Below are 21,445 nucleotides of genomic sequence, written 5' to 3' on the forward strand. Positions count from 1 at the left end.
GGGGCGGGGCGCTAGCGGCTGGTGATAGGGCCTGCGGCGGGGCCCTGGCGGTGTGCGCGGTGCCGGCCTGTGGTGCGTGCGGTGCGGGACGGAACGGGAGATGGTGGGCTCCAGCGAGACCGGGAAGGAGTCGTGGCGGGGCCGCTACTACCGGCTGGAGGAGGTGCAGAAACACAACAACAGCCAGAGCACTTGGATCATCATCCACAACCGCATCTACGATGTCACCAAGTTCCTGGACGAGGTGGGTGCCCGCGCTGCCGGGACGCTGAGGGCACCGGAGCCCCGCGGGGCCGGATCGCTGGCGGCTCCCCGGCTCCCGTCCGCCTGCCCCGGCCCGCGGGAGCCGCCCTCGGGGCCGCGATAGCGCCGTGCAGGAGGAGCCGCGGGGCGGGCCCGGGCTCGGGGCGCCTCTCGGGCCGGGGAAACCCGCGAGTGCCGTGCCCCGGCTGCGCTGCCGTGTCATCCGCTGGGCGCCCGCCGGAAACTTTCGGGTTTGAATTTCTAGGAAATGAGCGCAAGGAGAAAAAACTGGAGTCAGGATTGAGGGCTGAGTTAGGCGGGCTGGCTGTGTGAATCTTGGGTTCCAAGAGTGGGGCTGAATCCATCTGCTTCTTGCTTTGGTGTGCCGGCTGGAAACAGAATTAAAGGTGAAGACGCAGCTGGGACCCAGAGCCATATTATCGTGTGAACTAAAAGGTCAGCAACTCCTCTCTTCACGCTAGTGTAGTGTGTGTTGTATTATGGAACAGGAAAGAAACTTCTCAAAGTGGAAGGAAAGTACCGCTACATGCAGAATATCACAGATCTGGAGGTTACTCTAATAGTACAGAATCACAAAGTATTTTGGTTTGGAAGAGGCATTACTGCTCATCTCATTCCAGCTCCCGGCCAAGGGCAGTAACACCTTCCACTAGACCAGGTTACTCCCACCCCTGGTCCTTGAACAGGTCCGGGGATGGGGCATTCCCCACTTCTCTGTGCAACCTGTGCCAGTGCCTCCCTCCTGTCCCTGTAAAAAAGTTCTTCCTTATATCCAGTCCTCGTTAAAGCCTCTTGGTCACAGTAGCTTTTGCTCCTGTCTGCCGAACTCATACATCCTGGGTAGCCTTAAGCCCTGGGAGGTCTTTTATTGCAGGGCATGGCACATGTGGCTTTATACACCGGCAGTGAGGTTCAGAAAATTAGGGTGGCTCTCACTGCTGCCCTAATCCTCTCGGTGTGGGGATGCAGTCTGCAAAGTTGCACCAGTTCCAGCTCTAGTATAGAGCACTAGAGGCAAGTTCAATTCCTTTGGCTGTGTTTTGTTGGGCTTTTTTCTTCCCACTTAGTGGTTGATGTTTTTGATCTCTGGCAGATAGCAGTTGGTGTAATCATTGATAGTCATGGTTAATAAAGAAGCATTTTACTTATTGGACTAAAACATTTTTCAGTGGCAATACAGAAATAAAAAAAATACTTTTTTTTTTCTTCCAGTAATTGAATGGTACTGGGATTTAGGCATTTTGAGTTTTCTCCCTTGCTCTGTGTTCTCAGTTAGCAAAGGTAGAATCACAGGTTCAATTTAGTTGGAAAAGACCTCTGAGATCTCGTCCAGTCTTTGACCACACACCACTGTGTCAATTAGACCATGGTAACAAGTGCCACATCTAGTCTTTCCCTAAAACTGTCAGGGACAGTGACTGCCACCTCTTTTGGCAGCCTATTCCAATGTCTAATCACCCTTTCTGTGAAGAAATTCTTCCTAAAAGCAACCAATTAAAAAGGGTATGCTAGACTCACATTAATTTCTTAAAGAATACAGTTTAGATGGGTAGAGATGTGATGGATTTTAAGCATCAGTAGTTCTGTAGCCCCATCTTGGTTATTGTGCTTGTAAACACTTCCAGTTCAAAGGAGAAAGAGCATTTTGTAAAGGAGGGTTGATAAGCGATTTTTCAAAGGCAGTGTTGACACAGGTAGTATTTCATTCTTAAGCTGTGTGTCAATGCAAATTGTTTGGCTTTTCAGCAAGGCAGATTATGGAACTGATCTGCTGACTCTTCCTTCATTATTTCTCATCTAGCTCTGCCCCTGCTCATCTTCATCCATTAGTTATGGACATTGCTGCATGGTTATACAGTCAGGGCCAATTTAATTATAGAAGCTCTGGAGGAGAATGCAGCTTTTTGTGCAGTCTGCAAAACTGAATTAGCTTTTGGGAACTTGATCAGTTTTGATTGATACAAAATTGTATTGTTTGTACATATTGTCCAGATTGAGGAGGTGAAAACAAAAAGACCCACACCTTAGAAAAACCCTAAACCTTACCCCGCCCAAGAAAAAAAAACATTGAACAAAAAAAATCCAGGATCCAATGAGCTTTTAAGTAGTTGCACAGCCTCTTCCTTCAGTACATGTGGTGAAATTGGTAAATATTACAAGGTATCACCTTGTGTAAATTTCTCCAAGAAAGCCTCATTTTTATCCTTCAGGCCAACATTGATAATTTGGTAGCATATCAAAAGAATTCAGTTTGTGAATATTTAAATAGTTGGGTTTTGGACGATGTAGGGGATGTCTTGAGACACTCTGATAAGCACAAGTCAGATTTCAACCTCAGATTGAACAACTTTCAATAGAACATGGCTGGTTTTGAGCTGAAATTTCCAAGACCTTCTCAGATAATCAATGAGATTGTAGGAAATAGTTACCTGAAATATTTTAACTGAAGCTGCAGTCCTAGGGAGAGTTCTTTGACATTTTACTATTCATTGTGTTGGTGATTTTTGTTATGGAACTCTTTGATTAAGGTACTTCATAGGGCATTTTTAACCTTTTTTTTAATGTTTTTGGTATTTAGTTAAATTATCAAGTGTTATGCTAATTCTTTTGATACTGTCAGAGACCCTGAGGATGTGACAGCTGAGGAGAAGTGGAAGCTAGCCTCTTGCTAGTTCATTCCAGAATCCAGTAAACCCGACTCAAAGTGGGGATTATGTTAGCTCTTTCAATAGCATTACTGGTTAAACTCAGGTGTATTTCTTGCAGTTCCCTTTGGAAGTAGAAAAGCTTAACATATTTTAAGACTTTAGTGTGGGCCACTGAAATTTGAGCCCAATAGTATTAAAAAGGGTGAATTGCTAAAGTGTCACCTCACTCATGCTCTTCCCAAGCAGTACATAAGTATCAGTTTACTGGGGAATGAAGAGCTGGGAAAGCAGCTAAGCTCACCTGTCCTGTTTCTTAAAATAAGGCATCTTTTCAGCTACTGCATTAACCTGTGGAAGTATTTTCTTATTAATGATGAAGTTGAAAACTTTACTGTGCTTCAGTCTTTAAGTCACCTTGGATGCTCTTGTGCCTAATAAGTGAACGTGTGGTGCTGTTTTTCACTCTATTACAGTAATTAAAGGGTGTGCTCCCTCTGTCCAGCTGTTGTGTCTTCATGGAGCTTGTCCATGTTTAGAGGAACTTGTTTGGCTTTGGGGAACCATCAGTCTCTGGGAACACTCGATTGAAAGTAGATAGGAAATGGGCTGGAGGTGGTGACATGTGTGTGTCACGTGGAGTGGAGGCATTGCATGGTGTGACCCATAGTGCTTGATTTCCTTAAGGACAAGGTTAAAGATCATATGAAATACAGAAAAAGTGCTGAATGAGGAAACAATTGTGTGCTTTGATATCTTATCTGTGGGGTTAATGAAGATGCCATCAACTGCTTTTTTTTAGTCTGTTTGATTGTTTTTCTTTGGCTTTTTGTTGTTGTGTTTGTTTCTTTTATTTTTGGTGGGGTTTTTTTTGTTTTGTTTTTGTTTTTAAGTGGCAGATATTGGGGAAAATTCATGGCTTGAATATTCATCTGTGAATTTTCTTTGATTTTCCAAGTTTGGGAGAAGAAATCAAGATACCTCAGCTTTTGGAATGCATTATTTAAAAGATCTTGGCAAGAAAGAGTATTCTTGAAACCAGAAACTTTGGTGTTGTTTGCCATTAAAGGCTGTCGGACCTGTGTTGCAGAAGATTTGGGATACCTTTTCCTTAGCTTCAGGTCTTGTAGTTGATCCCCGTGGAGTACCCATGTACCCCACAGTGGTTCACTCACCCTCCTGCCCAGTGCATGGGGAGGGGAATCAGAAAAAGGTCAGTTTTGTGGTTCAATATAAGAACAGTTTAATAATTGAAATAAAGTAAATGTAACAATGATGGTAATGATAAGGAGAGAGAGAAGTATAAAACCCAGCAGAAACAAGTGGTGCAGCAGGTGTGGGTTCTCCACTCACTGACCGATGCTCAGCCTCATTCTGAGCAGAGATTGGTGGCTCACAGATGGCTCTTCCCAGTCTATGGATGGAGTGTGACATTCTGTGGTATGGAATATCCCTTTGCCCACTTTGGGTCAGCTCCTGGCTGTGCTCCCTCGCTGGCAAAGTGTGGGACACTGAAAAGTCCTTGACTTAGGTGAGCATTACTTGGCTACCAAAGTATCAGTTCATTAACAACATTATTCTCATGCTGAATCCAAAGCACTGTAGTGTACCAGCTACTAAGAAGAAAATGAGCTGTATCCCAGCTGAAACCAGGATAAGGTCCTATATCATTTACAGGAAAATAGCCACTAGAAGTGCATGTGTATCACAGCAGGATGTCATGGCTATATCTGTACTGTAGATAATTACATATATGAGGAGTTCTTTTTTTCTGGAAGCCAACTATGGCATTTATTTAATATTAATTTAATACAGATTTATTTAAGTTAATTTGATTGCTGGTGGTCTAAGAATTCAGCAAAAACATTGTTGGTAAATATTTTTTTTTCCATACAGTATGAATTTGTGCATCCATAGCACTTTTCCTAAACTTCTCCTAGAATGGACAGCTGCCACTAAATGTGTTTTGTAATGCTGGTCAAATAAAGTGCAAAAAGCAAATATTGTTCTATTGTGTCAGGATGAAAAATGTTCTCTCCCCTCTGTGGCAATAAGTTGCATTCATGCAGTGTGATGATATTGTGGGGAGCAGCATAATGCATTCCATGTTTATAGTCATGATCAGCTTGCACTGAAAGATGCCTTTATTGGCACGTTTGGAGTCTGCCAGTGAACCATGGGCACTGTTCCTGCAGAACCTTGCAGTCTGAGGATTAAATCCAGTGTTAACACCTCAAGCTCTGATGAACCTTGCAGGAGAATTTGAAAATGTTTTAAGAAAAAGCACTTCTTGGGACTTAGATGTGAAGCTCTGCAAGCTGTAACTATTTTGTAAGCTGGGAAATGGGCCCTGTTGTGATTTAACCTCAGTGCAGCTCTGTGCTCCCTGCTCCCCACAGCCTCTTGGTGGGATGGGGAAGGGAATTGGAGAAAAAAAATAAATGTATGTGTTGAGATAAGAACAGTTTAATAACTGAAATAAAATAAAATGTAATGATTGCAATAAAAAGGGCAACAAAAAGAGATGCTATCCCATGCCCAGTCCATTGCCAAGCAGCAAGCTGCAGCCCTCAGTCAACTCCTTGCAGCTGGTGTACTGGGCATGATATTCTGTGGTATGGAATACCCCTTTGGCCAGTTTGGATCAGCTGTCCTGGCTGTGCTCCTTCCTGCTGGCAGAGCATGGGATGTTAAGAAGCCCTTGAATTAGGGTGAGTGCTACGTAGCAACACCTGCCGTGTCAGGGTGTTATCACTGATTGTTCTCATATGTCACTGAATCCAAAGCACAGCACTGTACCAGCCTCCAAGAAGAAAAGGCAACTCTATCCCAGCTGAAATCAGGGCAGGCACCAAGCTTCTGGGTATTTCATTTGCACTTCATCTAAAAACCTAATGATAGTTTTCAAAAATACACTTTCAGAGAGAGATCTTCTTTCCTAGGCTCCTGACATTTTACATGAGCGGTCAGTTTCTGTCCTGAAACTTAATTGGATGATAGAAATAATTTGGAGGACTCTTTTCAGGCTACATGAAAATGCCCTTGAAATAAGCAAGCATTTGTCTGTCTGTCCTGCATAATAGAGCTGAGGTTCTCTGAGTGTTCCTGGCTCTCTCACTGGCCCCTTTCTGCTTTTCATTCCTGTAGTGCCAAAAGGGAAATCTGAGTTTATGAGACTGTCACTAATGGAGACCTTTGCTGATCTTCCTGAAATTGTAATTAGACCCTAGATTTCATTCCCTCAGTATAGGAAGGGAGAGGGCACAGGAGTTGCAAATTAACGTAGTTATAGTTTAATGGAGTCTTGAACTATGACACTGAGAAATCTGCATGACCATAGCAAGGGGGAGAAAAGGTGGTATTCAGATGAGGTGAGTTGGACTTTTGACCCAGATGAGAGCAGCAAGATTAACTGCGTATTTGCCTTATCTAAAACTTTCTAATGTGCTGCTGTTAGGAATTTATCTGTGCTCTGTACTAGTGCTGGCTCTGTATGGGTATTTGTTATGCATATAGCTTAGACTATTTATTATATGGGGAATGTCCTAGGAATGAGCTAGCTGTCTTAATTTATCATCAAAAGCTTTTTCATTTCCCCTGAACTACAGTTTTACCTGCAAGAGCTCTTAGGTTACTTTTATCAACAGGATTTTAGTTAAGGAGTCACTATCTGTATACCCTTGTGGGCTTTCCAGTTCCAGGATCTGTCCAGAGGATCTTCATTAAAAGTAGCTGTTCTGGTAGCAGGCTTTGTTTACAGGCAGAATCATGAACAAAAGCCTTGTATAAACAAGCTTTGGGAAACTCATCCAACCATGAAAGATGCTCATTTTTTGATAGAAGAGTCAGTTCTTGCCCTTTGTATGAGACATTACAGTTGTTCCCTTTCATTAGGGGAGGCAAAAGCTTTTAATTAATTGCATGTATTATGTACTAGTTATTTACAGAGGGTTTGTAAGTTCATATCATTAAGCAGAGGTGGCATCTAAAAGCAAAGTGTTTAGTTTCAAAGTACTTCCATCAGTGTCTAGTAGGTTATAATTAACATTACCTGGTAGATGGCTTCAGTTCGGAATTCTGTGTGTAATTCTCCATACTTAGCCTTGCTCATGTCATAAAAAAAAAATTATCAGTTTTCCAGCTGTAGTGGCAGAGGTCAGGGTGAATTTGTCCTCTTCAGCTGACCTGTGATAGTCAAAGGGTTGGTAGAGAGATTGGGTGCAGTTACAATCTTGATACTAGTATTGTGGTTTTGTAGACAGAAGGATCAGTCACTAATTAGACAAAAAACTAGTTCTACAGAGGAAAGCTGGAGTGCCTCTGTGGTGCTGCCCATGCTGCTTCATGATTGCTTTGTAGTGCTCAAGGGAGGGATCTGGGAGCACAAGTTAGTACATGATCATTCTGTAGCTGGCAACGTGCAAGCAGTTTGTTCAAGTACTCCATGAAGTAATTGTAATGCAGATGCAGTTATGTTGGTAGGTATCCACTTGTTTGGCTGGATGGCAAATGTTTTTTGGTGAGGTAGTGTAAACCATGTGATCTTCATGACTTGCTGGAGTAACTGGTATTTTATGTGCTTGTATGAGAGGGGTTTGGGTTCATTGCAGTGCACGAGTGGGAGTTTGCATGCTGCTTGTGCTGCTGGTGCTTTAGGAGTGGTTTGACTTTGGGGCCTTCTGCTGCTTGTTGACACCTCGTTTGTCAAGCATGTTTTCCAAGGAGTTATGCCACCTTTCTGCTGAATTTGGTACATATGCTTTTCTGCTTGGTGGGGGCACAATTCTTTAGCATGGTTTTAAAAACCCAAACCCACGTTGCTGAAGAAATTCTGTGAAGATTTAGTTGAGGTAATGTCTTGGAGTGCTGGTTAGACCCAAGTTCACCTTCTTAAGTGCCATTTCAAGGCATTGAACTTGAGTGCTCCCTCAACTTTTGTCCAGTCCTTTCCCTGAATACTTAACAGAATGGATCCAAGGACAGGATTTTGGTGAGCATGCCATATTTGCAGGTTGCTTGCATAATCTTTACTCTGCTTGTACTCTTCTGACTTTTTTTTTGGCTCAGCTGCTGTGTGTAATCTCTCTATCAGTTGCTTAATCTTGGTTTTGCTTAGTCATGGTAGGGATCCTTTACCCTAATAACTGTGGTATCTTGGCTCTTTAAAAAGTGTTGAGATGAGGTTTTTTTTCTCCTCAACTTCCTTAATCTGTTAAAATAAATGTCTGCCTTTAATGTGAAGATTCAAGTTATGCAGTTCTGGTACTGCTGGAAATTCATAGTAGTAGTTTAGTTCAGCTGTATGAACAAATACTGGTTTTGTCAGAAGAGAAATTTTGATATGAGATTAATAGGAGGATTTGAAGTAAGTGCTAACCTGAATTGCCTAGACTAGTAGAAACGCCATTTCTTTAACCTGTGGGCTTTTTGGTGAGCTGTGTTCTCCACAAGATAACCCTAAATTGTGGAAATTTTGCCTATTTTCCATAACGTTATATCTTGTACTCAGAATCATTAAAAACTGAACTGAGCTTCAAAAGCCTTGTATCTTCTCTGCTACTGGTGAAGTGCTAATATCTATTCCATGGTTGCCTTAATCCAAGGCAGTGCTAATAAGTGCTTTTAACTTGTTTACCTAATCATTCCCAGTGTTTATGTAACACTTTCCTGCTTGAAAGTTGAGTGGTGAATTTTTGTGGTGTGTTACCTGTTACATAATAAGTAACTGGGAGCTGAGGAAATGCACTGAACTGGAAGATGTGATAGATCTTGCAGTATATTCAAGCAGAGTTATTTGCTAGATAAAAATGTACTTCATAAAACCCCCAAAGTGCATCCTGGGGAAGAATAAAAGTTAATGGAGAACAGGGGTTTAACTGTTAAGGGAATGGTGGTGGATTAAGGTATTAGAAGATCCCGGGAGATGACTTCTCTGTATCTCAGGGGTTTTATCAACAATGTGGTTTTGGGATTCCATAGTCTATGAAAACCAAATTGTTATTCTAGGGTCTTGAGTGAGCTTTCAGTTGTGCTTAATCACTTCCAAAGGAGCGGTCTTGATATTTGTACCATAATTTGTTTTGGAAAGGACCCTTAAATTTATCTGGCCCACCTCCCTGCTCAAACCAGGATTAATTAGAAGGTCAGATTCCTTAGCACCTTGCCAGCTTGTTTTGCCAATGCTTGATTCACATCTTGTGAACAGATTTTTTTTATCTTTCTGGAATGTTCTTGCTGCAGCTAATACCTTTTTGGCTTTTATCCTTCTGCTGTATAAAGCATTGCTTGGATAAAAATGCACATTTCCTAAAGAAGTGAAAACACAGAATGTTACTTCAGATGATAGTTGTGCTCTTAAAATACAGACTGATTCCCACACACCTTTTAAGTGCTTTAGTTGCAAGGGATAATGCCTCTTACTGCTTCTTTGCCAATGGCATAGAGACTTAGCTCCCTTGGTTTTGGCTTCAGAGAGTACACAAAGCTCTCTAGTTATTTAGAAAGGCTTATATTTGCTTTAGAAAGTCCAGCAGGTGATTTTGCTTTTTAATTTTAGAAATGTAAAAAATGCGGAATTTCTATTTCTGGAATTTGAAATGTATTTCACTAACAAATTCAAACTCATTAAAATTTGCAGCACCCAGGAGGTGAAGAGGTCCTTAGGGAGCAAGCTGGGGGAGATGCTACTGAGAACTTCGAAGATGTTGGCCATTCCACAGATGCAAGGACACTGTCAGAATCCTTTATTATTGGGGAACTTCATCCTGTGAGTATATGAGTGTATCCTTACTTTTGTGTTTGCTGTACTGCTTTTGCATCTAGTTACTTGTCTGGTAATTACTTCAAAATCCAGAACTGCTAGTTTGGTTGGATGTCCTGCAGCTGTTTGTGGATGGACCTAAGTTTGAGATAGTTCCCCCAATGTGAAGGGATTTATTTGTGTAGCATAAGCATAGTCACATCTTTTGGTGATTTAAATTGCCTTACAGCTTAGTTCTTGAATAAACTGAACATGGAATGGTGTCATTTCTGGTATACACTTTCAGCTTTATAATGAAGCTCTGTAACCCTGAAGGTGGCATGTCTGAATGTCTAGACCTTGTCTTATGCCACTATGCAGAGTGACTACTGAACAACCACTTTCATCCCTTCACCATTGTAAATACCTATCTGCCAGGCTCCCACCTGCATCAAATGGTGCAATCCTGGCTCTTTATGTCTAGAAAAGGGTTATTAAAAGCATTGTACTTCTAGTTTCTTGCTCTGTCTTCCCCTCTCCGTCTCCTGCCATTTTTAGCTGTATCATGGTTCCCACTTGTGGTTGTGTCCTGGTTTAGGGCAAATTTGTTAAAGAATCTGCAAAGGAGGGCCCCTCCAGAAAGCGAAACCCACACGGCCCCTCCCCCCAACCGGTTCGGGAAAAAATTCCTCGGAGAGAGGTGGAAAGAACCTGTTTATTTGACTGGCCCCGCACCCCCCAGCACACAAAATGAACAATACCCGATGACACCGCTCTGAGAAAGATGGCAAAATCAGAAAGTCTCTTTCGGGGGGTGGTTGCTCTGTTGTCAGTCCCTCCGGCGCTGGGCCAGCCGCTGCAGCCGAACCTTCGGTGTTCCCGGGTCCCAGTCCGGAGCAGGTTCAAGATGGTCACAGGAACAGGAGAGGAGAAACAGTCCAGGAAGGAATGTGGACTGTTTGGTTAAACTAGCTAATAAGCAGAGGCAGAAAGCAGAGCAGAAGCAAGAGCAGAAAAAGAGAGCAAGCAAAAGCAGCAAGCTGAAGCTGGAAGTGAAAAAACAGCCTTATGTACCGCTTTCCTCTGTGTCCCTGATAAGAGAAACCCAAACAAAACTTCCACTCTTCAGAGCTGGTCTTAAAGGCACAGAACAGATGAATGGGGATATACAAGCATCATAATGTCACCCCAGGACAGGTTGTCAGGGTTGTTTATGATCAGTTCCCACTGGATCATCTGTCACATCCTCTATTCTATACTGTTCATCCAATTCCCTGTACTTTTAATGAGCACCTTTCTGCTGTCTCAAGTTTGAAGTATTTCTTTCTAGCTAGAGCTGCTGCCTTGGCTTCCTTCAGCTAGGCCACAATTAAACTCTCCTGCATCTTAATAGTTGAAAACCACTGTTTAGAGGTTTAGGCTGCTAGAGGGTCTGTCTGCTCTACTTTACTGCCCACTCCTGACTCTTCTCTTTTCCTCTTGTTTCATGTATGTTTTGGAGTAAAAATCACTATATTGAGTAGCCTATTTCACAGTAAGGTTCCTGCTCTTGTCTCTTTTGTCTCAGGTCATCTCTTGATAAATATTATTAGTGTAGCTTGTCCTAATAAGAAGTGGTTTGGCTCTGATGCACATTTATGCATTTGTGGCTTTGCAGACTTGCCATCTATTTGTGATGCCACTAATGTTGTTCTTAACATGGGTATCAGTCCAGTTCTTCCTTGTTTGGCAAGTGCCTGTTTTCACTTGATATGAAACAAACAGCGTGGTAGTGTAATGCACAAATACAGCACTGACAGGATTATATACTGTTGGGCTTTTTTTTGTAATGAATGTGACTGTGCCAAGCAGAACTTTGAGTTTATGAAAGATCCCTAGATTTTGGGACCTTTGGTCGAGTGGACATTGGCACAACCAGTTAGTTGACTTTATCTGATAGTACAAGTACAGTAAGCAGAATCAATATGATTGCAGTCAGTGTATAAGCTAAGGTCATGTACTCTGCAGAGGCACAGGAAAGGTGAAAACATGGGCACAAGAATAATGAAATTTGTTGAGGGCTCAGGTTTCACTTCTTTGTTGCATACTGGGAAGTATTATTTAAGGAAGTGTTCTTGTTTATGTTAGCTCAAAATCAATCACTGGCATCTGCTCTCTTGCCAGTCTGTTTTTACCTAGGGAAAAATATTTACCCATTAACAGAATGAATTGCAAACTGAATTTAGTGATAAATTGTGTGAGTTTGGTTTTGTTTCCAGTGCATCAGATTTTGTCTAAATGTTTCTTGCTCTTTTCTCTTGCAGGATGATAGATCCAAGCTTCAGAAACCAACAGTAAGTGTGTTTCTTGAAATGCCACATTGTGTCTTTTGGGCATTACAGACAGTGACCTACTGTCTGTGTATGAATGGTATAACCCCAGAAAAAGAAACAATTCAGTTTAAGTGTGGTGTTTCAAATTTTAAATCTCCTAGACCTGTTGATACTGCTTCAAATTGTTCTTTCTCTCAACCATTATTTTCTTTGTGTGGCTTCATACCTTGGGATTACTAAGTGTGACGGCATTATACTATAGCAAAATCCTTCTTTCTTTAAATTAATTGCAAATGTTCTGGTACCAAAGCAAGTAATTTTGCAGTGATGGATCATGCACCACTAAATTTAGGTAGGGTTTTAATGCTTGGATTTTTAAAATAAACTTAGAGTCATACACAAGTAGAGTTACCCAAATTAATAAGTCTTCATATAAATTGTGCACTTGTACCCAGCTGGGATTTGGCCTTGTAGTACTGCTTTTTTCTGTGGAAACAGAACAAGTCCAATTCAGTATCAGGAACAGCTATAAAAATTTGACTCATATTTACACAATCTGAAACACCACACTAAAACCCCCAAGTTTAATAAGCCTTGTAGATGTAAATTAGTAGATTTCTTTATGTAGTTTTGATATAAAAATATTTGGGAATGAATTCCAAGTTTTTTCAATTTGATTTTAGTCAAGGAAAGTATTTTTGTCTTACAGATGACTGAAGCTTTTCAAATGTAAGCTGAGTTGGAAGTCAGCTTCATAGAAAACTTGCAGCAAAATATTTGTTGATTAATGTTTTAGGAACTTGATGCAATGCTAGCTATAGGAACTGCTACTAGCTAGCTTATAATACAACAGAACTGCTGTAGGAATTAGGAGAAAATGCTTCCCAAATGCATGCATTGAGTTGTTTCTGAATTAGTCTCACTTGATGAGTTTTGAGAAACTGTGGGGCTAGTTAAGTTGGAGAGGTTTGTCTTCATGGAGTAAATATTTTCTTATGCTTTGCTTTTCAGGAAACTCTTATTACCACTGCTCAGTCTACTTCCAGGTACTGTATCACATCTGTTGTCAAACTTGAAGTTCCCCATGATTTTTCTGAAGGTTAAAAAGCTGAATAGTTTTTATCTGCTGGAAGCTGAGATATCAGGGAGTGGTGCATGAAAATATCTGTTCTTTGTAAAGTCCAAGTTGGCATCTATGTGCCAGTTTACAAGTGTGGCAGCTTACTAGGTAGATACTTCTCTCATATTGGCAGGTGTCAGTATCTACCAAATGGTTTGTTTGGCACAGGCCTCTATTTCTGGAGTCTGCCACGTGAAAGGAAGACTCTTCTTGTCATTGCCAACTGTTTTACTGACACAGATGCCTTGCTTTTAAGATTTGCTTCTGTTGTTGTATCTAAGGGAAATAAGAGGATTCTGTGCGTAAGAAGGAAGATATGTCAGAATTGGGAGAAACTTGCAAAACACTTTGTAATACCACTGAATCAAAAACTTTGTGGACTTATATCCTGCTGACAATTGCCTACTGCTGAAACCTCAGAGGACTCTTCTGTGACCCTCTGGGTGGGGGGTTTGGGTGCTTAGATGAGTCATGTGATGCTGCTACTTAAATAGCTTTTAAATGAATGACATTCTGGGCAGCACACCATGACTTTAAATGTGCCTAGGTTTTTGCTCTTGTCTAGTAAGCAAACTTCTTTGTAAGCTGTAGTACAGAGCCTTACTGTACAAGCTTCTTCCCTTGTCTGGAGTATACTGGCCAATCCAGGTGTTCTGTAATCATTGAATTTGAAGTATTTGTTGGGGTGGCTAGAAAGGACTTCTTTAAGCAATGATTTTTTTTGTTTTTGTTTTTTGTTTTATAACTTGCTGGTTGTCACTTCCTAAACTGCTTTTTCAAAAACTTCCCTTTAGTTCATGGTCCAACTGGGTGATCCCAGCAATAGCAGCGATTATCGTGGCCCTGATGTATCGTTCCTACATGTCGGAGTAAGTGCCTTACTGAGAAGTAATGCAGGAAGAGAATACCTTCTCTGGAAGAAAATATAAGCAATCCTAACCCAATATGTTCCTGGAGAAAAGCCTGATGTCTGAAGAAAAATTCAAGTTTTTCAGAAAATGAAACAATTCTTTTTCTGCTGTGCACTTTTCTTAATGTTGCCTTCTTATGTGCTGCTGTGAAGTGATAAAAAGGCACCATTTCTCTTTTTGTATAACACTTTTATTCTCTAATGAGTTACTTGATAACTGTATTGGTTTCTGTGGTAGAATATTATTTTTTATGTAACACTGATTCTGGTTATTTCTCTTTAATCTGTAGTAGGGTCATTAGGACTCTCTTTACTTACACATTTTACAGCTTTAAAAAACTACCAAAACTGTGTACATGTACACAACTTAACTTAAAAAAATCATGCTGTCTTTTTAAATGTAGTATGAATGAAATGCAAGTTAAATGTAATGAATAAAACTGAGTGGAGTTATAGGTGCCTGGAAGTGGGGTGGGCCCTACCAATGAGCTATAATGAGCTGGTGTGTGTTCCATTTTTTTTGACAACTGCTCTTATAGTTTTTGTAGGTACTCCTTACTAGCAAACTGTTCTTTGTCTCCCATTGAAAAATTCAGGTGAATTGAAACTCAGTGTTTGGCCTAATTATGTCTGTCTCATTTTTGTGAAAAAAAGGCAGAAAAAAGTAACTGCTACTAAATAGTACTGTTCCTGCCAGACACTCAGGTGACTGTAGAATTTGTTCTGGAACTTTAGCCTTCGATAAAATCTTCAGCTTTGTCAAGTGCATTGTGAGGGGAAAAACTGATAAATTAAGTCCATTTCTGACTCTTCTGTTATGTGCTTTGGTGCTTTACTATGAAGAGGCAACTGTTTTTACTGCTGAATACAAGATAACTACAAGTTTGCATTTTGTGGTGAACATTTTTAGTCATATGTAAATGATCATGAATAAAAGTTTAATTGGTTACACCTGCTGGCTCAAGCACCTTCATTTCCAAATTCTTTGAAGGCCTTGAAAAGGATGTCCTATTGGGGCACTTCTCAGAAGTTCACTTGGAGTTGCTCCCATCCAGCTTCATGTCAAGGACTAACTTTTGTCCATGTTTGTCCATGGCTTTCCCTCTGAATGTGATGAAACAGAGTTTAAAACTTCAAGTTTTATTGGTAGTTTTCTAGATAACCTTTAAAAAGGATATAACTCAGAGTGAGTATTTAGAATCACAAATCAAGTTTAATTTTTAAAACAACACTTGAGCCCATATATGTAGGCAAGGCAAAAAAAAAAAGGGCAACTTTAGAAAGCTTGGCCTTCCCGCTCCAAGAATTTCAGACAGATAAGTATGTCCACATCAGCAGATAGAGCAGTGCAATTAAAGTGGATCTGTAATGTGAAACACTTGCTGTGAAATGCCTTTTTCCCATGCTGTGTATGTTGGATTTTTAATATGATGTAGCTCTATTTCAGTCCTGTATACTGGATATTTATGCAATTCCCTGGAGTAGCTATGGAAGCTCAGTCCCATCTAAAATTACTCAAGCTGGCATGTGCAGGGGATTTCCACAATGTGAAGCAGAAGCATGGGGAGTACAGATAAGTAGGCAGGCTTCAATAACTGATACAAGTAAAAATGCTCGTGTAGATGTTCACTCCCCTCCAATGGTGTGGATGCAAGTTGTTCCTCAGAGATACACATCCCTTTTGGGTTTTAAAATGTAAATGGAGATAGATCTAAACTAGAAAAATGATCAGGCTTATCTTTCTTTTTAATACTCTTCAGGTTAGAACTGCTTTCCATATAGATGTCATATAGATAACTATAGCTTTTGAGTATGAATAGAAGAGAAAATTCATATAGGTGTGGTGAGGAATGAATGACTGTGCTATTGTAAAAGCAAGTGAGTTAAGGGTAGTCGATGTTTTTACAGTCTGACAGCAAAAAGAAAATAATTGACAGTCTGCTTTCTTCTCAACAAAATCCTTTGTCCACAGATCCAATCTGAAAGTATTTACTCTAATTATCTGATAATAAATACTATTTTTTTAAGAGGCTGGTTTTTAGTGATTGATGCTTTAAATCAGTTGTCTTATTGTCTACTTGTGCAACCTTGTAATGTTTACACTGCCTTAAATTATTTGGGCATTGGATTTTTGGCCTTTATTTGCGTGTCCTCTGTTGTTCACAAGAATGCACAGTGATGGGGAGCTCCCCCTTAAATGGAGATGGCCTTGGCTGCTTCTTGGTGTCTGTGGAGTAAAGCCAGCACAGCTTGTTCACTTGCTCCTCTGAGATGACAAGGAAAAAACAGTGTGCTGTCCCTTTCTCTGGCTTCCTTGCTCTGTCTCGCTAGTCCAATGCCTTTCCCTGGCCCTCGTGCTGCTGTCAGCATTTTACAGAATGCTAGAGGGAAGCTGGCAAAGGGGAAAAAGCTAGGCGAATGGAAGCTGATGACAAATTTTCTTAAAAAAATGCAAAGGTGCTCTTTTTTTATTTTCCGTATGTTTGACTACTGAGGGTAAAACTGTTTATAAATTCATGGGCATTTGAAGCAAAACTGTTCCTGTATTTTCTGCAAGGCTGGCAGTGACTTAACTGAAACTCAGTGGGAACAAATGAGTTATATCAGTGTGCACAAAACTTACAGAATGTTATTAACAGTATTACAGCATTTTTTCTTGAATATAGAAAAGCATTTCAGAATTGGCATAGAAGAAACAAGAAGCAAGAGGAAACTCACGCTCCTCTATGCTTAGCTCTAATACCTGTCCATATCTATGGTGCAGCTAGTAACTGATGGATGACATATTTGAATTCCACTTTCACATTTCATTACATTCCTTCCTGTGATTTATTCATTATGTGTTGAAATATTTTGAGGTTTAAAGTAGGTGGGCAGACAAGCACATGAATTAATGAGAAAACGTTGGAACATTGGGTCTTGGTAGATGATTAATGCTGGATTTTCTATTCTTTCTGAAAACTAGTTAGACTTGTTCTTAATCTTCTTACATGTAGGAGTGTGCGTAAAGCAATCCTTGACGTTTTCTTTGCAAATTTTTTAAAAGTGGGGACGTAAAGTATGACTTTCTAAAAGTGGGAACATGCAATGGTATGTATTGGTTCTGCTAAAACAAAGCTCAGAATAAGCACAATTGCACTACAGTATCATGTGTAAGGCAGTAAGGGAGTGTAAGGGATTTTTACTTTTATCCTGTGTAGTATAATTCCTGTGCCTGTGCTTAAACAGTTTGCTGCATTTAGGCAGACACAGCCTAAGTACTGCCCATGGCTGTGCTTAGTTGTGCTCACTCAAAGTAGCACTGTCAGGCTAGAAGATTTATGCACAGGAAAGCCTCAGGGAAGGTTTTTTGGTGTTTCTGGACAGAACACCAGAGAGCTCCTGCAGACCTCCAGAGTCCAGGAACTGTGCTCAGTAGCACAACTACCACAGAAATTTTGTCCTTTTCCACAGACCCTGGTGTGTGGACAAACCTGATTGATCCTATGGCAGGGTGAGAGCACCACTGTGTCTCTGTGTTCCTACCTGTTTAGGTCTTGGATAAAAACAGTTTGAAACTAATAGGTGTTTTACCTCTCAGCAGTGGGAAATGTGTTCTGGAAACTGCCTCAAGGTTTAGGAGGGCACGAATAGAGAGGAAAAGGTGTGTGCTTTCCTAAGTGACTTTTTTCAAAAAGGAAACATCATTCTGTCACTGGTTTCTGAAGGCAGTTGATGTTTTTAGTATCACTCATCTTAACGTGGCTTGCGGAGATATCCATAAAAGGCAGTAGGTGCTTGAGGGTAGACATGAAAGAAGAGTTTAACCTGCTGCTTTAAAAGCCTTAGAAGCAGGGTTCTAAGGCGGGCCGGTCCCTGAAAACAAAAAAAAAAAAATCCTTTCATTTGTAAACAGGTGGATTCACAGCTTGTATTTATTTGGATCCATTTTCAGAGTAGTGCTGCAGTTGATAACATTCTCTGTATCAGTCTGAGGAGGACAAGCAATTTAAAAACACTCAAGAGAAATTTGTATTTGAGCAGTCACGGCTTCCAGGGTCAGAATGAGAAAACCTTGTTTTATTTTTAGGTGATTCTGTAGAACTACTTTTTGACCCTGTGGAAGTCACAAAGACATTTGACAATGCAGGTTATCATATATTTACGTGTCTTCAGGCATGAGGATATGGATGAACAAGTTAACAGAGTACAAGCTGAGGTGTGCAGACTTGGAGCTGACTGGCTGCTCTCAGGCAGCTCCTGGTGGTGGGCTGCTCTTAGTCTTGGTTGCATGCAAGATAATTTATTGCACCTTAGCTGAAGGCCGGACAATCACAGGCTGGAGAAGCTCAGCATCTATTGGATGTGCCATCCTGGGCAGACAAGATTATCCTGCCCCAAGGTCCCAGGAGAGTCTTGATCTGGGATTGTGTCTCAGATCACATATAACACACATCTACAGGATCAGACTCTTCAAAACAAATTATGCTTTTTCATTTAGTAAATTGGTGTCTTCAAATAAATGTCAGCAGGTGAGGAAGAGCAGAAAGGGTGGCTGAAGAAAAGAAAAACAGCTTGTGAAACAAGGATTGTTGTCTGCAATCTGCTTTCCAAGCTCTGTGCCCAAACTGCTAAGTGCAGAGATTTTTACCCTCTCCTCTCTGCTATGAATCCAGCATTGTTGTTTCTACTGGGACGGATGGACTGATTGCATATTTATCCTGGTTCTTGGACAAAGTTTTACAGCCTGGGCAGACTCTGGCCTAGTTTAGAGGGAGTTTGGATATGTCTGCATCATTCCTGTAGGTGTAACCTCACTGGTTTCTGATGGGCCTCGCTTCTGGCTTGCAAGAAGCATGAGAATGCAGCTCCAGATTTGTCACACACTTTCATGTGGGAACCTTTCAGTTTGTTCTTGAAGTCATCATAAGCTCATTATGAATCCCTTAAAAATAGATGGCCTTCCTACTTCCAACTGCTGTTACGCAATTAAAAAAAATAATAACAAAACAGCATAGAGTTAAAAAAATAAGTCACCAAACTACGTTCCTTTTGTGCTTTAAAATCCATATGTTTTAAATCCATTGTTGCAGGGACTTCACTCTTGTGTGTGAAAGAAAACCCTGGGCAAACAGATTCTGATTTTGTTTGGAATGCTCAGGAGTTCCAGTAACGCTGTTGAAAAGGGTGTCAGCAATGCAGCTTGCAAGCAAACAGAGGAGTGTAAATTCCCTCATAAATACAAATCTGTACGTCTGTTAGATTGTCTTTTGTTTACTAAGTAAACTACCAGCACAGTTAAAAATCGGAAGTATGGAATGAATTAAGACCACAAGCTTTGTCTTGGAGCTAAGCAGGGACTGAGCCCCGGCGTGTGAGCGCTGTGAGGCACTGCAGCTGCGAGCTGTGCTGTGTTATTGGAAAGCAAGCCAAGGGACTGTGTGTCAGCATCCTATTTCTTCTGGCACACAGCACTCTGGTAATTCTGGGAAATGTCTTCTGGGAAAACTTCCCTTAATACTCTCATTTTGAATCCACTAGTATAATGCTATTAGAACATGAAGGCTAAATTTACTTTAATACTTGTTTTATTAACACAATGAAAAAGGACTTACAGATTTTGAAAATGTCATACAAATATCATGATTTCTATTATTCATTGGTCATATCCTGGCTCAGATATTAACTCTGGAGATCAGTGACTAGGAATATCATGAAGGAAACAGGATTTCCACAAAAATATATCCAAAGTATATCATAAATATACTTTGGCTATTTTTAATTTAAAACTTTGAAGAAACTTTAAATACAGGTAACAGTGTTCATCTTAAAGGGATCAACCCCATCTATGCAACAAAGTGCCATCAAAATGCCCTGAAAAAGAACAGTCTTCTTCCAGAAACACATTTGCTTAGGTATGTGTACTTTTAGCATCTTGTTGCATAAATCAGTCATGTGTAGGCCACAAATCCTTGTAGGATGTGTAGGCCACACGCAGCTGCTCAGGATATGACAAATTTTGTCTCCTATGTGTACAACAAAATTAGCCTGTCTTTGTCAATGTGTTGCACTATAAGCAGCATAAACAGAAAATAGTATCAAACCAAGTTTTGGTGGCTTTTGTTTAGGTGGCTCAGACCTTAGTGGATACATATATATATATACACACACCATAGACCCTGGTTATCATCCACCTCCCAGTTCCTCCATTTAATGAAATAGTGTGAGCCTTCTTATTACAATTTAATGTGTCCAAGTCAGAGTATATGCATTTTATATCCCTGCCCTAGTAATAAAAATTTCATGGGGTACATTCTGTGACTTTGCAAGGTGAGAACTTGATTTGATTTCCACTCTAAGGACTAAAGGAAGGTTTGCCAACACTTCAAATACTGAGGTTTGCATCCAAAAGGTCCTCTAGTTTTTAATTATATTATGAGTTAACATGTCAGCAGGCAGTTCAGCAATAAGAATTATGATAGCAGAATAGAAAAGTTCATGGGACTCACCAGGGCTCTTTAAATTGCTGGTAGTAGAAAAAAAATAAGGAAGGTAAGTGCAATTTTAACAGTTTTTAATTGGTAAAATGAAAGTAAGTTTTGCTCCAGGCAATGGGCATCAAAGATAGTGGATTTTAAAAATCTTAGAAACTCTTCTCAATAAATAGGAGTTGCTTTTCTTATGCCACTTTCTGAGTGTCCTCACTGGTGCTGATTTTCAGTTGCAGAGGATCTATGAAGTTACCTTTGGGCAGTGACAGTCTTCCTGTCTGATTCCTACCTTCCACATTGCTCCTGTACTGAGCCAAGCCACTGTGCTGGGGCTGCTGCAGCCTCCTCAGACATCAGAGCACATCCTCGTGCTGAGCATTTTGGCAGTGCTGTGTTGCATTGAGCAGGCTGGTCCCTCTGAAATGGGCACCACTGGCTCAGTTTAAAGATATTTTGTAGCAGTGAAGCTGCATTCACGAGATGCCTTGTGCTGGTAAAACAGGAACACCTTCACCCCCTCCTTCCATTAATACTCCAACGTTCTTGAAACCTAGTGCCAATGTAGCTCCACTTTTTGGAGGCACAGGCATGAAAGAGAGACAGTATTTATTAGAAACGCTTGAGCAAATAAACAGATTCACTGAGCTAAAGTCAGTCCTAAGGTTAATGCCAAAGCCTAGCTAGATTATTGTTCTGTGATGCTGAAATTTGGACAATTGTTTATCTAGTTGCCTATATGTTAATAACTGAAAAATGCTCTCATTATAAATCCAATTCTCAGACTTAGCTGCTCATCTCTGGGTACTGAGAACTGAACAGTTCTTTTCTTTTTGAAAACTTCTGGTCACACTTTTACTTAAGAATGATTAGCTCTCTCCCACATTCTTTTGAGTCTTTAACGCCTTCTCCCGTGGAGCAAAACCTGTGTCTGGGTTTTGTAGCTGTGCCAAAATACAGTCAAGACAAAGAACTCAGCCCAAACATA

At 40.6% G+C, this 21,445-nt stretch overlaps 1 protein-coding gene across 1 annotated transcript; it reads left to right on the plus strand.

The window, feature by feature from the left end:
• On the plus strand, positions 1-14,941 carry LOC135443253 (cytochrome b5). Its single transcript, XM_064703466.1, has 5 exons — positions 1-244; positions 9,547-9,675; positions 11,952-11,981; positions 12,972-13,006; positions 13,875-14,941. The coding sequence occupies exons 1-5, from the start codon at positions 101-103 to the stop codon at positions 13,951-13,953; spliced, it is 417 nt and encodes a 138-aa protein (XP_064559536.1). The 5' UTR covers positions 1-100; the 3' UTR covers positions 13,954-14,941.
• The last annotated feature ends 6,504 nt before the right edge of the window (positions 14,942-21,445 follow it).

Source organism: Zonotrichia leucophrys, chromosome 2 (assembly GCF_028769735.1).
Source record: "Zonotrichia leucophrys gambelii isolate GWCS_2022_RI chromosome 2, RI_Zleu_2.0, whole genome shotgun sequence".
In the NCBI taxonomy this organism is placed as follows: Eukaryota; Metazoa; Chordata; class Aves; order Passeriformes; family Passerellidae; genus Zonotrichia; species Zonotrichia leucophrys.

Excerpts from the sequence above, each read along its gene's own strand:
- LOC135443253 (XM_064703466.1), top strand. The coding sequence starts at position 101 with ATGGTGGGCTCCAGCGAGACCGGGAAGGAGTCGTGGCGGGGCCGCTAC. Across the intron at positions 9,676-11,951 it reads TTATTGGGGAACTTCATCCT|GATGATAGATCCAAGCTTCA; the intron begins GTGAGTATATGA and ends TTTCTCTTGCAG. Across the intron at positions 11,982-12,971 it reads CCAAGCTTCAGAAACCAACA|GAAACTCTTATTACCACTGC; the intron begins GTAAGTGTGTTT and ends TTTGCTTTTCAG.